This window comes from Heterocephalus glaber, unplaced genomic scaffold (assembly GCF_053883595.1).
Source record: "Heterocephalus glaber isolate CG9 unplaced genomic scaffold, H.glaber_assembly_v1.0 deba00001720, whole genome shotgun sequence".
Taxonomy (NCBI): domain Eukaryota; kingdom Metazoa; phylum Chordata; class Mammalia; order Rodentia; family Bathyergidae; genus Heterocephalus; species Heterocephalus glaber.
In genome coordinates this window covers 4,896,634-4,921,417 of record NW_028258433.1, presented here as the reverse complement: position 1 = coordinate 4,921,417, position 24,784 = coordinate 4,896,634, and the positions used below count along the sequence as shown (strand labels likewise).

At 34.6% G+C, this 24,784-nt stretch overlaps 1 protein-coding gene across 9 annotated transcripts in view; it reads right to left on the bottom strand.

The window, feature by feature from the left end:
* Positions 1–24,784, bottom strand: part of Pds5b (PDS5 cohesin associated factor B) — a 283,823-nt gene that overhangs the window by 38,740 nt on the left and 220,299 nt on the right. For all 9 annotated transcript variants that reach the window (XM_087199489.1, XM_087199485.1, XM_021266499.2 and 6 more), the window contains 2 exons: positions 6,623–6,746; positions 3,834–3,992 (listed from right to left, as the gene is read on the bottom strand). In XM_087199489.1, coding sequence (XP_087055615.1) covers positions 3,834–3,992; positions 6,623–6,746 — 283 coding nt within the window. The remainder of the gene's footprint in view (positions 1–3,833; positions 3,993–6,622; positions 6,747–24,784) is intronic.

Genomic DNA, 24,784 nt, shown 5'->3' with positions numbered 1-24,784 from the left:
TAGATCTTCCAATACTGAACCAACACTGCCATCCCTATAATAAAACTTTCTACATACTGCCAGATATGACTTCTAAGAGTTTGTTTCATTAAACAAATTTCTATCTATGTTCATACTTTTTTCTTCTATTATCTTTATCCAGTTTTAGGATTAGCACAATGTTGATTTCCTAAAATGAGACGAGAAGTGTTCCTTCTTTTTTCTGCTTTAAATGTTTGATATAATTTATCAATTAAAATGTTTATGAGCCTGCTGTTGTCATATAGGTAGGTTTTCAAGCTAGGAATATACTTTATTTAATAGGTGCTGTTCAAATTTTATATTTCCTCCAGAGTTAGTTTCATTAATTTGTCTTCCAAGGTACTTCTTAGAAGTTGTCAAATTTATTTCAAAAAAAGATTTTTGTAATAAGCTTTCTATATTCCTTTTAAATTCTGTAAAATCTGTGGTAATGTCTCCTAGATCTTAATATTGTAATTTTAAAAATGTATAACTGATATTGTGTAACCGGAAGAAAAAAATCTAAAAGAGCAGGGGAATTGGGAGGAGTAGGGGAAGGGATAAAAGGGAAAGGAAAAAAATATAAGAGGAAAAAAATAGAAACAAGGTCTTTGCAAATAGGGAAGGGTGGGCCAGGGAAGGGGAAAAAAATAAGAAACAAGAGACTCATGTAATGGTACAAGATCCCAATGATGAATGTAACTGTATTTTATACCTAAAATGTACCAATAAAGTTAATGGGGAAAAATTTTTAAAAAAAGAAAAGAACCCTGAGATTCCACCTCACCTTAGAAAGAATGGCTGCTATCAAGAAATCAACCAATAACAAATGCTGGCAGGACTGTGGGGAAAAAGAACCCCTGGCTCCACTGTTCGTGGGAGTGTAGACTGGTGCAAGCACTGTGGAAATCAGTATGGAGATACCTCAAAGAACTAGGATTAGAAGTCCCATTTGACCCAGCTATTCTCTTGCTGTGTATCTTCCCCAAAGAATTAAAAGAATCATACCACAACAATATATGTGCACCCATGTTCATAACGGCACAGTTTGTAATAGCTAAAACTTGGAAGCAGCCCAATTGCCCATCAACTGGAAACTGGATAAAGACGTTTTGTTTTTATAAAACAGAGTACTACTAAGCGATGAAGAACGAGAAACTAGACATTCATAGCTAAACGGATGCACAATGAGTCCATATTCTTAAGTGAAATAAACAGGACACACATGTGAGAATACTGAATACTCTGGTGTGAGAAAGTAAAATTGTAAATAAGGATGATCAAAATGTAAAATAGATAATGTGAAATACGAAGAAAAGGTCCAAAGGGGTAGGGGAAAGGAATAAATATGATCAAAGGAAAAAACAGTCTTTGTAAATAGGGAGGAGTGGAGGGGTTGAAGGGAGGGCAGGGGAATGAGGAAATAAATAAGAACCAAGATATATTATGTAAAGGTACAAATTCCCAATAATGAATGTCAGCATACTGTATACCTAAAATATACCAATAAAATTAATGAATGTGGGTTAGGGATTTTGCTCAGTGACACTGTGCCTGCCTTACAAGTGCAAGGTCCTGAGCTTGATCTCTAGTACAGGGGAAAAAAAAAAGAATGAATGAAAAAAAAATTAGTGTTTTGGATAGAAAGATAATCATCATATAGAAAGGAATGAAAAACAAAAGGAGAAAATGTGTTGACAAATTGAAAAAAATATTAGTTGTATAAAACAACCACAGCAATAGTGCTGTAGAAGGAGAAACAAAAAGCAACGGAGAATAAAGGAATTAAAGTATTCTCAAGTTCTTTGTGCTACAATTTCAAAACAGACTAAATGACATTGGCCTTTATTGAGTAAAATAATAAGCATGATGTAAGCTCAAGTACAACTAGTAAAATAATAGCAAAATATAAAACTAACAGGTCAATAAAGGGAAAAATGATATAAAATATTTAATTAAAATTAAGTAATAAAACTAGAGCAGATGGGCCACAGGGATTTAGCTCGGTGGTTCTGGCGCCTGTCTTGCAAGAACAAGATCCCAAGTTCAATCCCCAGTACCAAAAACAAAACAAAACAAAACAAACCCCAAAAAACTAGAGCAGAGCTGTCAACACTCCAGCCACTACTTGTCTGAGTGCTGAAATAATGGAAAGAAGAGCTACATTTTTTAACATATTTCATTTAAATTTAAACAGACACATGGTTAGTGGCAACTGTATCAGTACTAGTCTAGAAAGTAATATACAGAATATTTCACAACCTTGGGGTAGCAAAAAAAAAAGACTTGAAAAATGTGTTAGTCATAAAAAAATGATAAATTGGGCTATACTAATATTAGAAATTTTTCATCAAAACACAGCATATTAAGCTACCAAAGGAGCAAGTTACAAAATAGAGGAGAAAAAAATTATAAAATGTATTACCAATAGAATATATAAAGAAATCTTATAAGTCAGTAAGATAAGTATTCGTAGTTTAATAGAAAAATGTGGGAAAATCTTGACCAGGCACTTCATTTTTTTGTTCAAAAAGTCTACCTCTCAATCAAAAATAGGGTGTGCAACTCAAGATTTGACCAAAAATGTAGAGGAAAAACAGGTAATAATCAGGTATTTAACAACTATCCTGTTATATCCACAGACCTTTTTTTTTTCCAGCCCTTAAGACTGAAACCAGAGCCCTCACACTGAGCCACATCCCCAGCCCTTTTTTTGAGACAGGGTCTTACTAATTTGCTCAGGTGGGATGCCAATACATAATTCTCATGCCTCAGCTTCCCAAAGTGCCAGAATTATAAGCATGCACTACCATGCCTAGCTAATCTCCAGTTTTCCCATAATCTTTTAGTTTAAAAATTGATACCAAAGTATTAGCACAGTAGTGCATGTGTGTAATACCAGCACTTAGGAAGCTGAAACAGGAGGACCTCCATTTCAAAGCCAGCTTGGGCTACACAGTGAGTTTAAAGCCTGGAATACAGAGTGAAACCTTGTCTAAAAACCAAAGAAATAAAAATAGAAATAAATCAAAATATTAAAATATATTAACAAGATGAAGAATAACGATGAGTATGGTGCACAGGGCAATACAGCTGTAAGAATTTTAACTATATGTTTAGAAAAGAAACTTTATCTCATATTTAATTCTCCAGAGAACCTAGTACATATAATGGTCAGGACAAACACAAAATTATATACAGTGTTTCTCTGCCTGTCCAGGCACCTGCACACTTGTAACGCTCCCCTACAACATGCATAAAAGCCCGAGTGACTCTAAAGGGGTCAAACAAGTCCTATCCCAAAGGCATACAAACTGGAGGTAGAAAAAAATCATTTCTTTCCCAATGTTCTCTCTCGGGGCTCTTTTCATTCTCTCTTTTATTGTATGTAAAAAAGAACTACAGTCAGGATAACCACATAGTGAACTGGTTTGTCAAACTGCACATTTTTTAAAAATACTCATAAAAATTAACTTCCTTGTAAATTCAAAATGCTACCAGGTAATATTTTGTATTTACCAAGAGATGTACTCCAGGTCATATGCCTATGCTCAACTAAAGAGATGTTTCAAAGTCATTTTGCTTATAATGGAGATGTAGTCTATTTTTAAAATTGGACACCCAAAATAAAGGCAGCTGAGGGCTGGGGATTTTGCTCAGTGGTTTTGCTGCCTGCTGCGGAAGGGCAAGGACCCGAGTTCAATCCCTAGTACCAAAAAATAAAATAAAGACAGCTGAATGGAAGTATTATTAACATCACTTCACTTTTCTCTTTGTTGCATAAAATTTTAGAAAACATTATGAAGAACACAAATCTAAGAAATATAAATTACCCGATCGTTCATGAGAAGATCTTTCACAATGAAAGTAGCTACCAAAGACTTCAAAGGAGCAGCAAACTGATCAGGTGCAAGAAGAGCAATATGACCAATAGTAACCAAAGGTGTTATAAGATGTTCCAGGTTGCTTGGATCTAGGCTCTTATGCAGAGGCTAAAAATGAGGGGAGGAAAAGAGAGTCATGCAAAGGAACTATTCATGTAGTTCGATTTCAATATAAAAATTACAGAAGTTTCAATACTATAAACTAGTACTTTTTAAGCCTACATTGAGACTTTTTACATTATCTACGTCTAGAAGAAAGTAAGTTTAAATATTTTCAGTCTTGAACAAATAACATTTTAGAAGTAGGTAAAGAAATATTTCAGCATGGAGAATCCTATGCAGCAGGTATTTTGCAGTCACTTGTAAGAATGTGTTAAAAACTGCTAGGGCTCAATGGTATCCACCTCACTCTTATGTCCTGGGCATGAAGATGATTCCACCTGCAGCTTCCTCACAGCCAATGAGGATCTGTGAGTGATCTCTGGTCCCTGGAATGGGAGTAAAAGTGAGGTGTGCCACCCTTGACATCACTCACTTTCACTGATGTAGGCTTAAACAGTGTTTTCCACACGGGCTCTGTTTTCTTACTAGCTAGCTTAATCCCAAGGATCCAGTGAGACTTAAAAGAGAAACCATTAGTCAGAAAGGGTCTATGTCCCTAAACCATTAACAGGCCACTCAAATGCCCAACTAGAATTTTCAGCAACAAAAAATAATTTTTACTATGTCTAGTAAAAATGAGTTTTGGGTGTTTTTATTATACATCAAATATTAAGTACCATAACAAAAATGATTTTTGTTATTATGGTAGGAAACTCAACCATTAATGTGCATTTTACCATGGCAAATCTATATGGTCATAAAGAATATAAAACATGCATTGTTAAACAGAAAAATCAGAAGAATGACTAAAATATGCTACCACTGGCATAAAAGAAACAAGGGGGAACAAAATTGTAGGCCTGCAAGTCTTTGCCTGTATGTGAATAAAAATAAAAATCCTTGGGAAAGTAAATTACTAACTGATAACCATGGTTGCTCTGGGAAAGCAAGTGGTTCTAGAAAGAGGAACGGGGGACTTTTTACTGTATATTCTTTTTGGATCTTTTTTTTTTGAACTGGGGAGAGAATCTTTTTGCATCTTTTAATTTAAAACAAGTGAAGATATTATCTACCAGAAATCTTAATGTTGTTTTTAAATGGAAACATGGTGCTCTATTATTTAACACTAAACACCAATAATTCTGTGTTGGAAAAGTAATACAAAACTGTTCTTTGCCAAAATAGTATGGCAATATAAGGTTTCATTTAGTCAAAATTATATTTAAATGAATTTACTTCTTATTACCCTGATGAATTCCTTCAATACTTCCACTGCATGTTTAGGTGCCAGTTTGTTCTTGATATATAAACAAAAAATATGAAAGCAGCCAGATGCAGTCGCACATGCCTGTAATCTCAGCATTTGGGAGGCTGAGGCAAGAAGATCATGAGAGTTCATGGCCAGCCTGGGCTATCTAGTTAGTTCAAGGCCAGCCTGAACAACACAGTGAGACCCCGTGTCTCAAAAACAAAACAAAAAAGCATAAATAACTTTAAAATTAGTTTATTATGAAAACTTGGTAATTTTCCACAGTAAGTTAATGAAATCAACTCTGAAAAAGCAAAATTAATGGTCAGACCAAAACTAATGGAATAATGGCAAACTAAATAAAGGCCAGAGATCTCTAGGAAACTTTTTCTCAGAAAGCCAACAAACCATACGTTATAGTAACAGGAATACAGCTGGGGTTCTTGTAAAGTTTTAAGTAACAGATAAAATATCAAAATGAAAATCAAAGTACCTTAAAAATGTAAGTTATATCAGTATTATTCTAAACATCATCATCATTGGAATAAACAAAAAGCTGAGTAATCAAGCAAAACCATTACATATATGCAGGACTACAGAAAATACTAAGAGGAAGAAAGCTATTTTTCTTCCTTCTGAAGTCTTTAACACATGAAAATATGAAAAAACTGGCATAAAAGTTTCTTAAACAAAGTATTAGACAAAGTATTTACACTAATTAGCTTCAGCGAGATTTCCAAATTGCCTTCAAAGTTCCTGAACTAAAATTTTAAATTAAGATTTTATAGATTTTTTTTGTCTAGCTTTTATTAGCACAAAAACAAAACAAAACAAAAAACCTAGAGGCAATTTTTAGTTATATAGGTTACAATAAAACTGCAATGCTTAGGTAAAAGTTATTCAAAGTGAAGAGAAAATAATATGAAATATATATTGGAAAGACACACTATTATACCCAGCATATAATTACATCAATCATAAATTATGAACTAACTTCATATTACCAAATAGTAATGATTTTTAAAAATCATATACCTCAGTAGTATCTCAAAATTAAAATTTTTTGAACCTGTAAATTGACAGAGTAATCATGTTACCAACTACCATACTATTATTTTGTATGAAATTACCTTTCAATTAAAAAGTCTCCAAAGAGAAGTATATGAAGGAATGTCAAAATGTATGCCGTATTTGATTTCTGAATTTGAATTAGCACTAAACATTTGAATAGATATTTTCATATTTTAACTACTTGTCAATGTTGATTTTACTGATTCAAATTCTGAAAATATATAAAATGATGCATCACCAACCATGAATATTCTGTAAAATCATCAATGCATGTTTTTTAAATGATGACACATGAAATTTTAAAAATTCTCATTACCTCAAATATCTGTGCGAACTGGGTCTCTTTACTAGAAAATATTGCATGAATACAATGAATGGCATATTTGGCTTGACGAGGGGGTCCTTTTTTAGATTTGTGATGTAAAACAGGAAGCAAGGCTCTAAAAAGAAAAATCAAAGAAAATCAGTAAACCAAAAGAACCAGTATGATTTCTGCTACATCCTTTCAAGTTTTTTGAGAACAAAAAAGTCACCTAGATCTACTCAAACTTGTTTTTCAATGTCTCTAATTCTATTTAATAAATGTGATCCACTCCTCCTTTCTAATGGCTTTCTCTTTTATATTCACTGTTAACACTCACAGCTAAGCTTCTATACATAGACAACTGTGATAGGACCTAAACTACTACTTCTTTCTCAGGTCTCTGCATCTTCCAATTCATCTTTCACTTTGTCCCAGAACGACCTTCATAAAGGAACATCTGATTGACCAATACTTACTAAGCAGTATTATTAAAGTATTATTAAGCAGTGCTACTAAAAGTCCCAAATCCCTGCCTTCATACTACCTGTATTTCAGGACGAGATAGGTAAAATATAAATTAGTAAAAATATGTATTATATCATATTGTGATAGCCACTATATAGAAAAAGGAGGAGAGGAATAAAAAACAGAAAGGGAGTGAAAGAGTGTTAGAATTTTAAACAGAAGCCCTCCCTGATAAAAGAACACTTGAGCAGAGTTTTAAGGGAGGTAAAAAGTGAATCATATAGCTACCTGGAAAAACATTCATGCATCCTATCATTTTACCACTTGAAACCTTAAAATGAATACTGAATAAACCAGGAGCTCTTAGCTCAACTATTATTCAAACATTTCACAGTAAAAGTAATCTTTCTCGTTGCCCAATACCGACCCATTTCTCCAGTACTAAGAATTTAGAAGTAAATAATTCAGCACACCAAGAGTAATTTTATACTATAGACACTTTCTAACCCTAACATATAAAAAGCCCCCCTAAAAATGACCCTGAAAGACAAATAATACTATAGAAAAATGGACCAGACATAAAGTGGTAGGAAAGTTATTCAAAAGATGGTAAATACATTACCTTGAAATTATATGTAAAAAAATGTTTGCCTTCACCTTTAAAAAACAATTGTGTACTGCAAATGTGTACTAATAAAAATTTTTTGAAAATAAAAAAAAAGCAAAATTGTAAGAGTAGTTCTGCTTCAGATTATAATAGTGTAACAGGCTGGGTTTATTCTAACTAAAAACAAGATAAATATGTTAAAGGTTTCAGATATTAGATAACAGGCAACAATATTCTTATACCTAAAAGATGAGAAACAAACTAGAAGAGCCTTTATCTTCCCCAGCTTAGGGCATGTAGTTTCCAAGCTACAGTAAAGTAACCCAAACAGCCTGAATTGAGGGAGACATAGACAAGAGTTTAGGAAAGGCAAGGCAGCTCTGATTTAAAGATCAGGGAGCTACAAAGAAAGACAATGAGAGCTCTAGTAATTCAGGAGTATAAAAGGAGCTTTGGCTACAAAAATTATCTGTTTCATGCATGAGAAAAACATTACCCAAGACCTGGAAAAGGATACCGAAATACAGGACAGGAAATTTCCTCAACACACACAGAGCTGGTAATAACTTATGTTTTCACCAGCCACAAAAGAAAGACCTTTATACAGAAACAAACCTAGAAATGGTACAAGGGATGAAATTCACAAAGACTTTAAAACATGGTTATTAAAATGTGTATGTGTTCCAAATGCTCGAGAAGGCAAAGAAAAACATGAAGTAAAAGAGGCCCATATGGAATCAATATGAAAAATACAATATCTGAAATGAAAAAATACATGGATGGGACTAACAGTAAATTATATACTGCAAAGAAAAAAATCAGTGAGCTTGAAGATGCAGCAAAAGAAACAAAATTAAATGAGGAAAAAAAAAAAAGACTGTAAAAATATAAATAAAAACAGAAGCCAGGCATAGTGGCACATACCTGTAATCCCAGCATTCTGGAAGGTCAAAGCAAGAGGACTGCAAATTCAAGGCCACCCTGAACAATGCTCAGTGAGACTTTATCTCAAAATAAAAAGAGTTAGGAACGTAGCTCAGTGTGAAGGACCTGGGTTCAATCCACAGTACTAAATAACTAAGTAAATAAGATTTGTGATCTTTAAGGCAGTATCAAGAAGCTAAAAATACAGTACTATAGAGTCCCCCCAAAATGAGGGAAGAAATAATAGAATTTTTCTAAACCTGACAGAAACAAAGCCACAGATCCAAAAATCTCAATAAATCTCCAGCACAAAAAAAGCAAAGTAAATTATTCCATGGCTTATCATTATTCACTGGATAAAAATCATAAACAGTATCTTTATAGTCACTGTTAAGAAAAAGACATTAGCTATTCAAGAATAAAGATTGAAAGAACATTTTCCATCAGAAAACATACAATACAGAAGACAATGGAGTGGCATCTTTTAGGTACTAAATGAAAAGAACTGTAAACCTAGAATTTTATTCCAAGCAAAAGTATCTTTCAAGAATGGGGGGAAAATAAAGCTTTTTTTTTTCAGATGAAGAAAAGCTGAGACAATTTCCTTGAAGAACAGTACAAGAAATAAAGAGTTCTTCAGGAAGAAAGACAATACTGGATGATAAAACCATGGATAGATATTCAAAAACATTAAGAATGACAGAAATAGTAATTGTGTGTATAAAAAAATTGTCATTATTAATCTGGGATACATTAAACTGTCTAAAGCAAAAAATATCACAACTATATTGTAGAGTTTATGACACATATAGAAACAAAATACAGTCATCCCCTCAGTATCTGTCGGGGATTGGTTCTAGGACTTACTTTAGACCAAAATGCAAGGATGCTATAAAATGGCATAGTATTTGCATCAACCTGCGTTCAATTTTCCATGTACTTATTCATTTTTGTTTTATGAGACAGTATCTCACTATGAAGTCCAGGCCAGCCTTGAATTCATTATGTAGCCCATGCTGACCTTGAATTTGAAATCCTGCTGCCTCAGCCTCCTGAGTGCTAGAATTACAATCTGCGTCACCATGACCAGCAATTCTCATGCATTTTAAATCATCCCTAGATTTCATATAATAATACAATGTAAAACGGTTGTTACATTGTATTATTTAGAAAATAATGACAAGAAAAGTCACTACATATTCTCTATGAGTACAATTTTTAAAAATATTTTCAATGGACAGGTGGTTGAATCAATAGATGAGGAACCCAAAGATATGGGTGGCTGACTATATGAAAGCAAAAACATAAAAATATGGAGGGGAGGGGATGGAGGTATACTGCTACGAAGTTTTTACAATAAACACTGTGTAGTATAACTTTATTTAAATGTAAATAAGCTTATAGCAGATCATAATTAAAATACTCAATCCCCAAAAAAGCAGAAATAAATGGAAAAAGGACACCAAAAGAAATGAAAACAAGTATCCAGATCGTAGACTTAAAACACAACTATATCTATACATTAAATGTAAATGGTTAAACAATCCAACTGAAAGATAGTTTGTCAAGCTGGACTAAAAATAAGTAAACCCAAATTAAACAAAAATAAATAACAATAAAAAGATCTAACTAGGATAATTATAATAAAGACCCTTTGATTCCAATAATGCAATGAAAGGCATTGATTTAACAGACTAGATGTCACCATATTACAGTTCCTTAAGGAAAACATTAAAATAATATAAAAAATTGTAATACAGCTCATTTGTGGTACAGCAGTTGTAAATCCATGTTACACAGACCAGCAATGGGGTACTTGTAAGATGCTCATGTGAAAATTTAGAAAATTAATTATTGATAAACTATTAACCCATGAAGAAATGGCACAGGCACAAATTACTTTTTTAAAAGAACATTCACTTTATAGAAGCTTATTTAGGATCAGCAAGAAACACAAGCATACACAAGAGACACAAGTCTTTACACAAGTGATGTAGAGAATGTTACTGAAAATGATCTGAAAAAATGGGTGGTGCCATTGCCACCAAAAAAGCCAAATGCATTATGATGTTTTGTGCACACTGCACAAATCAATTACCTCTATATATAAAATGGTTTTTTTGGTACCGGGGATTGAACTTGGGTCCTTCCGCGTACGCAGCAGGCGGCGAAACCACTGACTAAATCCCCGGCCCCTATATAAAATGTTTTAAAGAAACTCACAAATATAAATTTCCTTTAATGTAATGAAATAAATTTGTTGACTGTGGAAATAATTTTTGACTGGCATGAATATATTAATTCATATTTATATTTGGACAGTAATTATTCAAATTCAGCAAATAACTAGACAATTCATTTATAGAGTCTATTAATTTTATTAGTAAAAACACCAATAAAAGTGATTCTAACCATTTCTACCACCAGAGGTACTAACAGCCCAATGGGACAGTCATGCATGTACCGCAGGTGGTCCAAGCCAGCGGGAATGTGTTAAGAGCAAAACACGATAAAAAAAAAGTTATACTGCTTTACAGTATAACTTGAAGTCTGGGGTTGTGATGCCTTCTGCTTTGCTTTTGTTGCTCAGGAATGCTTTAGCTATTTGGGGTCTCCTCTGGTTCCATATAAATTTGAGTTGTTCTTTCTTGTTCGTATTATTATTATTTTTGGTACAGGGAATCGAACTTGGGTCCTTGTGCTTGCACAGGAGGTGGTGAAACCACTGAGCTAAATCCCAGACCCTCTTGTTGGTATTAATTGGAACTCAAAAAACAATAAATGCTGGCAAGGTTGTGAGAAAAAACGGAATCATATACTGGGATGCAAAGGAGTACATTTACTATGAAAATAAATATGGAGATTTCTCAAAAAACTAAAAATAAATTCCATTCGACCTAATCATACCTCTTCTTGGGGCAGGGATTTAGCTCAGTGGTTCCACCGCCTGCCTCGCAAGTGCAAAGACCCAAGTTCGATCCCCGGTACCAAAAAACAAACAAACTATACTTCTTCTTTGTATCTTCCAGAAAAAGTTAAGAGTCATCAAATTACAGAGATATATGCACACTCAAGTTTATAGCAGCACAATTCACAAGAGCTGAATTGTGAAAGCAGCATATATGCCCATCAACAGAACAGAAAAGACAGTGTGATATGTACACATAATGGAGTACTATTCAGCCACAATGAAGGATAAATTTGAATCATTTACAGGAAAATAAGTGGATCTTGAGGCTATAATGCTAAGTGAAATAAATCAAATACAGAATTTTAAATATAACATGGTTTCTCTAATATAAGAAACCCAAAATATAAAAAATGTAAAAGAGAGATGGTAGGAAATGAAGGTAAACTCTGTGGAGACAAGAAGGGGCTGTGGGGAAAGTGGGAGAAAAGAAGATGGAGGGAGGAGTGAAAATGAACACGATAATATGTATATATGTACCATTTCCCCCAAATGAGTGTAATTATGTATCACAAACATAATACTAATAAAAAGGATATGCTTAATACTAATACAAAAAAAAACGTATGAATGGTCACACACAAACAAGATTGCAAGCCAGGTGTTTTGGCGCATGCCTGTAATTCCAGCACTTGGGAGGCTGAAGCAGGAGGATTGCTGCAAGTTTGAGGCCAGCTTAGGCTACAGAGTGAGTTCAAGGCTAGGCTGAACTACACAGAGACCTTGCCTCAAAAATAAAACGGGGGGGGGCAGGGATTTAGCTCAGTGGTTTCACTGCCTGCTGCACAAGCACAAGGACCCGAGTTCGATTCCCGGTAAAAAAAGAAAAAAAACACAAAAACAAAAAACCAATAACCAGAGTTTAAAAAAAACAAAACAAAACATATTTCCTAACAACACAGCTTGCTGATGAGGCTGTGGGGAATCAGTCCCTTACATACAATGCATTAATATATAAGCACTATGGGTGGAAATGTAGTAAAATCTATTAAAATTATATAAGTATCTTTTTTCTACTCTTAAGAATCACTCCCAAAGTTAACTATTAAAAATACAAAAGAGAGCTGGCATGATGGTGCATGCCCACAGCTATTCAAGAGGCTAAGGGAGAAGGAGCATAATTTTCAACCCAGTCTAGACTACACAGAGAGACCCTGTCTCAAAAATAAAATATGAAAAAAAGAAAAGAAAAACCAAAAAAGCATAAAAGACACATGCACAAAACAATTCACTGTGCCAGGACAACCAAATGTCCAAAAATAACAAACTGGTTAAATCAACTATGACACAGCTACAAAATAGATGGGGGTTTCTCAATGCAGTGGACCCTTGACTTACAAACTCAATTCATTCACAAAAGCTGGTTGTAACTCAGGTTGGTCCACTGAAGGCTCAGGCTCCTCTCCACAGCTTTCAAAGCCTTTCTCCATATACAGGCAGGTCTCAGTGTCCTTAGAGAGACACTGGCCCAGGATTTCTCAATTAACCCCACAAAGGAAAGGATGTTTTAATGTTTGTTTCAGAACTCTTTAAGGGTTAAATCTATATCTGAAACCATCTGGAAGCACAAGTGGCCAGCATTAGGGTTGTTACTCAAGATTTTGTTCCTAAACTAAAACTAAAATTCCAGTCGTAATCCATGTTGTTCGTATGTCAGGCCGGTCATAACTCAAGAGTCCAACTGTATTTAAATGTAGAATAACTCTCAGTGTACGTAGTTAAAGTGAAAAAAGCAGACTATGTATATAGGGTACATTATCATTTATTTATCAAAAAGGAGATCAGGATACATATAACATACAGAGGCAGACATGTGCATGGAAGAACAATTTTTATCTAATAAGAAGGAAAAAATAAGGTAGAGGATTGATAGAAGCCAGACTTTCTGGTCAATTATCATGCATCTTCTAATGCTTTTATAACCGCTGAGTACTTCATAAAATTAAAAAATTAATTTTCAAAGGAACTTCTTTGAAATTAAAATGAATTAAAGTATATTCATACAGTGGCATAACTACTCAAAAAAGAATTATTTCAAGTATCTTTAAAACACAGGAATTTGTAGATCTATAATGTGATATTCCCTAAACACAAGTAGAACTACCTAAACAAGAAACAGCTATTTTTAGGAATCATATTGATGGTGCTGCTATTGCTATTCTGAGACTGTTATAGATGTAATATGGGATACAGTGTTACCCTATGTCACCTCAGGACAAGAAAAAGGGAAATAGATCTAAACCTGAAGAGATTCAGTAAAAAAAACACACCAACAAAAAAACCTGTAGTCCTGAATCTGAAACAGAATAGAAAATATACACACATTTTACCTTTCAAAACCCCTTTTATTAAGCTATAAATACTGAATTGTCCAAGAACGACATCATATATATTAGCATCAGTATCCACAGGACTTGCACTCTCTTTTCTTAATGCTATTCCCATTGAAACGTATCAGGACTCTTTGGAGAAATGGCCAAATACAGGTCTTGAACAAGACAATATGGCCCTGAACATTTTGTCACACTAGATAGCAAAGAAATTACAAAGATTACTGGATTGTTCAGAACTCAGAGGCACAAAAGCCTCCCATAGTTTTAATAAGGATATTTTAGGCATCAATGGCTGTGACTACCAAAACTAACTGAAACACAAATATGTAAATCCATGATTTTATAATGGATTTTTTAAAAAACTCAATTTGTCACCTTTGGAAGACATTGGTATACCTATTCTTTATTTTGAACACTTTTTAACATGAAAGAATACAAGCATTTATGTTGCCTTTCCTAAATAAATGCAACACTTTAGAACCAAAAATATAGATATACTCCATTAAGTATTCAGCTAACAAGTGAAGACACATGACAGTTTATCATCACCACTGATTACCAATTAATTATCAGCAGCTACAAACATTTTTAAAAGCCAGGAGAATACATCAATCTAACAAAACAGTCCTCTAAAAACAAAATAAACAGGTTTAACTAGAATCCAATCAGCCTCTAGATTCAACCATATAACTTTCAGAAAATAAAGGAATCTACTGAATTTTGCCTAAGGTATATAATTAGTCAACACTGAGTCTATAGAACACTCTACTACAGGAACAACCCAGTTTCTTCATCAAACACACTATAAAGAGAAAGAGCTAGAGAGGGAGCTCATAGGAGAAAGAGACTTAAAAACACACAAAGCCAATCACAATGTATACATCTCACTAGGATCCTGAATCAAACAAACTTTTAAAATTAAGTAAATCAATTGGACATTAACATTAACTAGTGTAAACTATATGTATCATATATATGCACAGATGAAATCACATAATATCTGGATTTACTTCCTGCTAAAAGGGACAATGAAAATGGGTGAAGGTACACATAAATTGGTTATAAGTTATTCATTGTTAAAGCTGGTTGGTGGATATATGAGAATTTGTTATAGTATTCTCATTATTGCTTATTTTTGAAAGTTTCAATAACAAAATGTACATAAATTAAGAGACTCACTAAAATGTTAACCTTTTAGACTATTGTTTGTAGCTTTGAGACATGAAAAATTGTTCTGTGGTTACTTTATTAACTAAACTTCCCAGATAAGACCTATCATGGGTCAGATCTCACAATTTAAGCATACATTAATTCTTTATTCAATCAAAACAATAACTATAGATCACATAAATAATACACAACTTTAGCTAGAGTTTCTTGAAAGTTGATTATATGAAACTTTCAGCTCACACTATGTCTTGTATAGCTACTTAACAGAAAAGATATGAAATAGCAAATAAAGAAAAATCAATTTCAAGAATTTTAGCCAGTGCAGAGGAGCAGAGGTACCATAGACCAGAGGAGGTGAACCTTCCAGGCCGCCATACACACCGCCCCCAGCACTGAGGAGCAGAGCTGGCCCCAGCCCAGAAGAAGTGAACCTTCCAGGCTGCTGTGCCACTGCCACCAGCACACAGAAGCAGAGCTGACCAAAACGCAAAGGAGGTGACCTTCTGGCTGCCTTACCATTGCCCCCAGTGCTGAGGAGCAGAACTGCCCCAAGTGCAGAGGAGTTGAACATTCTGGGCTGATGAAACACCACCCCGAGTGCTGAGAAGCAGAGCTGCTCCCAGTGCAGAGCAGGTGAACCTTCCTGGGCACCATACCACCATGCCCAATGCCAAGGAGCAGAGTGTCTCAGCACCAAGGCAGTGAGTCACGTGGTTGCTGGCATCACACATCCCTCCCCCGTCCCCCAGTTGAAATAAGAAGACACTTAAATAAGTCTCAAAACAAGACTCCCAGATCACCTAAATCAACCCCAAAGGGAAAGAAAAATGATGGAACAATCTGATATTCAACCATCTGGTCTCCCTGAACTGGCAAAGAAAAAGGATCTGGGAAAAATGAAATCAGATATAATTTCTCGGATAACAGCAGAGATTGTACTCACAGTGAAAGACACGATTAATAAATCTAGAGAGGACACAGATTAAAAAAATAGAGAGCTGAGGAACATGATGGAATCCCAATACAGGAAACAAATGGAATCCATAAAACAAATGCAAACAGATTTCCAGGATAAAATGTCCATTGAAAGTTTACACAGCAGAATGAGCCAATGAGAGGACAGAATTTCAGATATAGAAGATACGACTACAATTAGTAAACAGGAAAAGAAAAATTTCTTTAACATAGGAAGGGACCATGAGACAAATCCAGCAGCTGCTCAACAATGTAAAGAAGAATAACATAAGACTGATCGGAGTCAAAGAAGGAACAGGACACAGTGCAGACGACATAAAAAAAAAAACTGTTCACAGAAGTGATAGCAGAAAACTTCCAAAGCAGGGGAAAAGAACTTGACATACTTGACATATAGGACTCCTACTAGCCTTGATAAAAAAAAAAAAAATCTACACATAGTCATATAACTGTTAAAGACTCCAGAAATCCAACAGAAGAACAAAATTCTACAAGCAGTTAGAGAAAAGAAACAAATCACATACAAAGGAAAACCCATCAGAATCACAGCAGACTTCTCAACACAAACCATCAAGGCAAGAAGAGCTTGGAGTGACATATTTCAGGCCCTAAAGGAAAACAGCCTCCAACCCAGAGTGATGTACCCTGCAAAACTATCTTTCAAAACTGATGGAGAAATAAGATACTTTCATCACAAAGAGCACCTTAGGAACTTCATGAATACCAAACCAACACTCCAAATAATTTTAGACAATATCCTAGGAAAACACAATGAGGATCACAACCCCAGGAAGCCCAGCAGAATGAATCCATCAGGCATGACAAGAAATTAAACACAAAGGGGGAGAATCCAACAGAAAGAAAAACTCATGACAATGATAAGTCAATATGTATCAGTTAAAACCATCAATCTTAAATGTCTCATATCACCAGTCAAAAGAAATAGACTGGCAGAATGGGTCAAGAAGCAAAATCCAACAATACACTGCATACAAGAAACACACTTAATTCAAAAAGACATTCATAGACTGAAAGTTAAAGGGGGGAAAATAATACTCCATGTGATAGGAACCCGAAAAAAAGCAGAAGTAGCTATCCTCTTAGCAGATCAAGTGGATTTTAAACCAACGCTGATTAAGACAGACAAAGAAGGTCACAACACCCTTCTAAAGGGAAAAATCCAAAAGGAAAACATGACAATCATTAACATATATGCACCAAACACTAGTGCTCCAACTATATAAAACAAATATTAACAGACATGAAAAATCAAATAAGCACTAATACAATAGTAGTGGGGGACCTCAATACCCCACTGTCACAAATACATAGCTCAACTAGACAAAAAGTAAGCAATGAAATACTAGAACTCAAACTCTTGAACAAATGAACTGAACAGACGTTTACAGGGTGTTCCACCCTACAAAATCAGAATACACATTCTTTTCAACTCCACATGGGTTGTTCTCCAAAATAGCACATAGAATATGTTTAGATGCAAAGGAAATAAAGCTATCCCCAGTATATTATCAGACCGTAGTGCAATGAAATTGGAGATCAATGGCAAAGCAAACCTGCAAGAATGTCATAAACACATGGAAATTAAACAACACACTTCAGTCTAACCAAAAGATCACAGAGGAAATTCAACAAGAAATCAGACAGTTCCTACAACTAAATGACAATGACAATATAACATACTGGAATCTATGGGACACAATGGAAGCAGTCTTATGAGGGAAATTCATAGTTGTGAATACTCTAATTATGAAAACAGAGCAAGTCCAATTAAACAACCTGATGCTGAACTTCGAGCTTTTAGAAAAAGAAGAGCAGGACAAACCCAAATCTCATACAAGGGAGGAAATTATGAGGATCAGAGCAGAAATCAATGCAATGGAGACTAAGAGAACAATGCAAAAAATCAATGAAGCAAAGAGTTGGTTCTTTAAAAGAATAAAGAAAATGGACAAACTGATCTAAAAAATGAAAAAGAACCAAATCCATGCAATTGGGAAAGAAAAGAGTGAAATTACAATGAACCAAGCAGAAATCCAGAGGATCATCAATACCTACTTCGAGAACCTATAAGCCAGTAAGATGGAAAATACAGAAGAAATGGACAGATTCCTAGATACATATGAATTACCAAAGTTGAACGAAGATGACCCCAAAATTCTAAATAACCCAATATCAATCAATGAAATTGAAAACATAATTAAAAACTTACCAACTAAGAAAAGCCCAGGTCCTGATGGCTTCACTGCTGAATTCTACAAGACATTTAGAGAGGAACTACTGCCACTACTGTTTAAACTCTTCAATGTAACTGAAAAGGAAGCAACACTACTGAATTTATTCCTGGAAGCAAGCATCACCTTGATCCCCAAAGCAGAGAAAGACCCAGCTGAAAAAGAGAACTATAGGCCACTCTCACTAATGAACATAGATGCAAAAATCCTTAATAAGATACTGGCAAATGGAATGCATAAGACCATCAAGAAGATCATACACCCTGACCAAGGGGTAGTCATCCCAGGGATGCAGGGATGGTTCAACACAAGCAAATCAATCAATGTAATACACTATATCATCAATAGAGCCAAGGAGAAAAACCATATGATCATCTCAATGGATGCAGAAAAAGCATTTGACAAAATCCAACATGCATTTATGATAAAAACCCTACAAAAAATTGGAATAGACAGTCTCTACCTCAACCTGATAAAAGCCATCTATGAAAAATCAACAGCCAATATCATACTAAATGGTCAAAAACTGAAATCCTTCACACTAAAATCAGGAACAAGACAAGGATGTCCACTATCACCACTCTTGTTCAGTATAGTTCTGGAAACATTAGCCACGGCAATTAGACAAGAGAAAGAAAAGGAATAAAGACAGGAAATGAAGAAGTTAAATTGTCATTATTTGCAGATGACATGATACTCCATACAGACGACCTCAAAAACTCCACCAAAAGTCTTCTAGACTTAATGATCAAATTCAGTAAAGTAGCTGGATACAAGGTCAACACACAAAAATCAATAACTTTCCTCTACACCAATGACAGACTCACTGAGACAGAAATAGGGCAAACAATTCCTTTCACAATAGCATCCAAAAAACTGAAATACCCAGGAATCAACCTAACAAAAGAAGTCAAAAGACCTCTTCTCTGAAAACTATAGCATTCTGAAAAGAGATTAAAGACAGTATCAGAAAATGGAAAGACACCCTTTGCTCCTGGGTAGGAAGAATCAACATAGTGAAAATGGCCATACTTCCAAAACCGCTATATAGATTCAATGCAATTCCAATTGAAATCCCAGCAGCATACTTCATGGACCTTGAGAAAATAATCCAAAAATTCATTTGGAACAAGAAGAGACCCAGAATAGCAAAAGCAATTCTAGGTAACAGAGACATGGCAGAGGGATTCACAACCCCCAACTTGAAACTACACTACAAAGCTACAGTGATAAAAACAGCATGGTACTGGCAAAGAAACAGACTTGAGGACCAGTGGAACAGATTAGAAGATGCAGAAACAACTCCAGACACACCCAGACAGCTCATCTTTGACAAAGGAGCCAAACACCCTCACTGGAAGAAAGATACCTTCTTTAATAAATGGTGCTGGAAAAACTGGGTTTCAACTTGCCAAAGATTAAAACTAGACTTGTATCTCTCACCATGCACTAAACTAAAATCAAAATGGATTAAAGATCTAAATATTAAAACAAATCCTGAACCGGCTGGAACAGAGGTTAGGCAGAACTCTTTAAGACACTGGTGTAGGAAAACATTTTATGAACAAAACCTCAGTTGCCCATGAAGTAGCACAAATCATCAATACGTGGTATCTCTTATTAAAAAGCTTCTGCACAGCAAGAGAAACCACCAGTAGTGTAATGAGACAACATACAACGTGGGAAAAAATTTTCACTTGCTGTTTCTCATACAAAGGTGTACTATTTAGAATCTATAAAGAACTTAAAAAAACAGACCTCCCAAATTTAAAGATCCAGTCCAAAAATGGGCATCTGAAATGAACAGACACTTCTCAGACAAAGTAGTAGATAACAAATAAACATATGAAAAGAATGTTCAACATTACTGGTCATTCGAGAGATGCAAATGAAAACAATGATGAGATTCCACCTCACCCCAGAAAGAATGGCTGCCATCATGAAATCAACCAATAACAAATGCTGGCAGGGCTGTAGGGAAAGAGGAACACTGCTCTACTGCTGGTGGAGTGCAGACTGGTGCAACCACTCTGGAAATTAGTGTGGAGATACCTCGAAGAACTAGGACTGAAAGTCCCATTTGACCCAGCCATTCCCCTGCTGGGTATCTTCCCCAAAGAATTAAAAGAATCATACCACAGTGATATATGTGCACTCATGTTCATAGCGGCACAATTTGTAATAGCTAAAACTTAGAAGCAGCCCAACTGCCCATCAACTGGAGACTGGATAAAGAAAATGTGTTTTTTTAATAAAATGGAATACTACTCAGCCATAAAAAATGAGAAATTAGAGACATTTATAGCTAAGTGGATGCACATTGAGGCAATACTCTTAAGTGAAATAAATAAGACACACATGTATAAATACCGAATAGTTTCTCTGGTGTGAGAAACAAAGTGTAAATAAGGACTAAAATGTATAATAGGTAATGTGAAATAGGAAGAAAAGGGCCAAAGGGGAAGGAAGTGGGAGGGCTAGGGGAAAGGATAGAAGGGAATGGAATTAATATGAGAAAATGGAAAAATAGGAACAAAATCTTTGTAAATAGAGGGAATGGTGGGGTTGAAGGGAGGGCTGGGTAAGGGTGAAAAATAAGAACCAAGTGAGACTATGTAAAGGTGCAAATTTCCAATGATGAATGTCATTATATTGTATACCTAAAATGTACCAATAAAATAAAAAAGAAAGAATTTTAAAGTACTAAGAAGATCTCAGAAGTCAATGAAAAGCAAATAAAATAACTGCATTTGACTACTTTTTCTATTAAAAGGAATACCCTGAAACAAAAAACAAAACAAAAAGGAATGCCCTAATCCTTCATTAAATTAACTTGCAACCTTCAAATTCAAGTTTCTTTCCCCTGATGGTTATTATACACATACGAAATGAGAATAAAAAAAGACAAAAAAAAAATTAAAACCTTAAGAATAAAGTAAAATTCCACTCCCCTGACATAATATTGTCAGCATCTTGATGAACTCTCCTATAATTATTTCTCTAAACATTTTTTTTTGGTACTGGGCATCAAACTCAGAACCTTGTGCTTGTGGGTGCGGTGGCACTGAGCTAAATCCCTGGCACTAAACATATTATTATACCAATATATATTATTAAATAAATGAAGATACACAATTTTTAAACATGTTTTTTCACTAGACAATATAAACACTGCTAAACATTATTCTTTTTAACAGCCACAAAATTCTTTAGTATGTGACTACACCACAATTAATCTTACCAATCTCACAGTGATAAGCATTTACATTGTTTCTAACATAATCACGCTAGGAACATCCCTAAACTAGCTATTTACCTATTGTCTTTGAACTTTACCTATCATTTCATAATCTAACTCCCTTGAGAGTTGGCTTGTTAGTGTCCTCATTAGGCATTCTGAGCAGTAGTTCCACTGCCCCCGAACAACAGCCAAGGCACATCATACTTTGGCAGTCAGCTGGCAATACTGACATGGACTCTCCACCCATTTAATGCCACTTCTTACCTAGTTGTCTAATCAGCCCTAGGTGGTAGCTATTTTGAGCAATTCATATCTTTGGGGTACCAATGCATTTTTTTTTGTTTTTGTTCTTTCATCTTCTAAACACGTTATTAATTTCTATTTAAAATATCTGATATGGTATGTTTCTGACTGGACTTTGGTCCACATAATTATGTAAACATTTAATCCAATCATCTTAATTATATCTGTGATAAGTTCCTAAAAGTCAAAACTATAGAAGACAAAACACATTTTAAGTTTGTATGTATTACCACCTTACCAACCCAGAAAGGCTGCATCAGTATGTACTGCCATTGACAAGAGCATCACTAGAATGCTAGCTAACACTGGTTGTGTCTCACAATTGTTTTTATTTATATTTCCTTAATTACATAAAGATCTTTTTCATGACTTGGGAGAAAAGCAGGGTGTTGCAATTTCCTGTTTATAAATTTCCTATTCGTTTCTTTTGCTAGTATTCTATTTTGAGACTTGAATTTGTTAATCTCTTCATTAAAGGTTTTATATATTAGATATTAATAATCAAAATAGTTTCTAGTGAATATTTGCAACTTTATTTCATGACTTTCACTTTCATCTAAAAGAGTAGTCTTCTTCCCCACTCCCTCACTAAAAAATAAAGGCAGATATGGTAGCACATGCCTGTAATACCAATACCGAGGAAGCTGAGACAGGAAGATCAGGAATTCTAGACCAGCCATGTTACATAGCAAGTTAAAGTCCAGCTTGTACTACAGTATAGCAGGACAGGGCAGCAAAGGAGAGAGGGGCAGTGACTTAGCAATCCTGTTCACTACAACATCCTCAGCATCTAGAATACCTGATATACATTGTGGCTCTATAAATATATTTTCAATAAATAAATTTTTTAAAACACCAATCCATCAGTACTTTATTTATGACTTGGCACTGGTAACCCTTTTCCCACAAGCAAAGACACTATAAAAACATACTGGTTATTAATACTTTTAGTAATCATTTTATATATTTTAAATCTTAAATTAAGAATTTATTTTTGATTCACCTGAATATATATAAAACCAAAGTAAAAAGACTACATTCTTTTTTTTTTTAAAAACAGCTGGCTAGTTATTTATTGGTTAACTGATATGGTTCAAATCTAAAACATCTCCCTAAAGTCTCATATGTTTGGTAACTGTGGCACAGGGCTACTAGGTGTCAGTGTATTATTCATCCATTGGTGAATTCAGTAACCAAAATGTGCTGTTGTTGGGAGATAGGTTCTGGTTGGAGATGGGTAATTGAGGGTGTGACCTGGAAGGGTCTAATCTTGTCCCTGACTCCTCTTGCCCCTCTCCTCTGCTTCCTGGCTATCATGGCATGACTGCTTTCTTCCTTAAGGCCCCTCCACCATGCCATTTCTGCCTCGGAGCTCACCAACGATGCAATGAATGCAGTGAAACAAAACAGTGAGCCAAAATAAACCTCTCCTCTGTTAAGGTGAAGCTGTTGCTTATTGTCTCAGGGATAGGAAAGTGAGTAATACAGTAACCTAAATTTCCTGATAAATTTATTATTAAATATTATACTCTTCATCTTCCATTCTAGGTTTGCAAATTTCTTGTATACTGTAATTCTTGGTCTTAGGAGTTTTACTCCCGTAATATTTTCTAAATGGTTGGTAGTTATATATAATAAAAGGTAGCCAGGTGTGGTGGCATACACCTGTAATCCTAGCACTCAGGAGGCTGAAGCAGGAGGATGGCAACGAGTTCCAGGCCAGCCTGGGACACATAGTGAGTTCAGAGCCAGCCTAAAGTACAAAGGGAGACTCTGTCTCAAAAAAAAGCTTTGGGGTTTTACACACTATCTTGGCTACCCTGTTTCTAGTAATTTTTTATTTGACCCCCAGTAGATTCTTCTGGATTTTCAAAGAAAAATGATGGTTTTGGTTCTTCCAAAACTTGTGTCTCTTATTTTCTTACACAATTACATTGGCTAATGTTCCAAAATAATGTTTAATAATGCCAGGGATGGTATGGTTTCTCATCTTTTTTTCTGATTTTACTGAGAATGCTTCTAGTGTTTTATTATATGATCCTGCCTATTGGTTTGAGAGATATTTATTGTTATAAAGGTGTCTATTCCTATAAAATTGAATTTAATTAGAAATATTCTGATTTTTTGTTTTTAAATCAGAAGTATTTTTAGCATGTACTGAAATGATCTATGATGTTCCCTATCCCTTTTAACAATTTTCACAATGACATAAAAATAGGACTATTAGGCTTACTAATACCAACTCTCTTTGTATTCCTGGAATTACCCACATTTGCCACAATATATTATTTTCCTATAGTAAATTATCTTTTTTGCTAACATTTCAATTACACAAATATCACGTATTAGTAAGAATTTTCTTAGCTTTCTTTGGGGGAATAACTTTTACAAGGTTTGACCATTCATATTAGTTATCCTGACTATAAAAATGAGTGTTTTTTAAATTCCACATTCTGAATACTCCGATTTCTCTTCAGGTTGTGTAAATCTTTCGCCTTTTAATAAATTCCACATTCTGAACAATTAAAAAGAATTAGAATTCCTGGTTTCTTACAGATTTTAACTGAAATATCTCCCTCCAGCCCTAACTTTTACTGGTGCTTTTATGAGAGGGAATTATAATTACAGCCTATTAGGTTTTCTCTTCCCTCCCAAATTTATTTATATTATCTTTTTTTAAAACAGGTTTTCAAAGATATTTGTGCAGCCTTACCTAAAAAATACTCAAGTATACTTACAAAACAGACATATAAACAAGAAGAAGACAAAAGTCAGACTTAAAGGCAAAAGCAAAACTGAATTCCAGGGTGGGGAAGGGATATAAATGGGTAGAAAAATTGATCTCACAATATAAAGGGGTAATAAGTAATACTTTCATTTGCCCTTATTTATACAAAAATTGGGCTGGCTACGGGATTCTTTAGTTACATTACTTT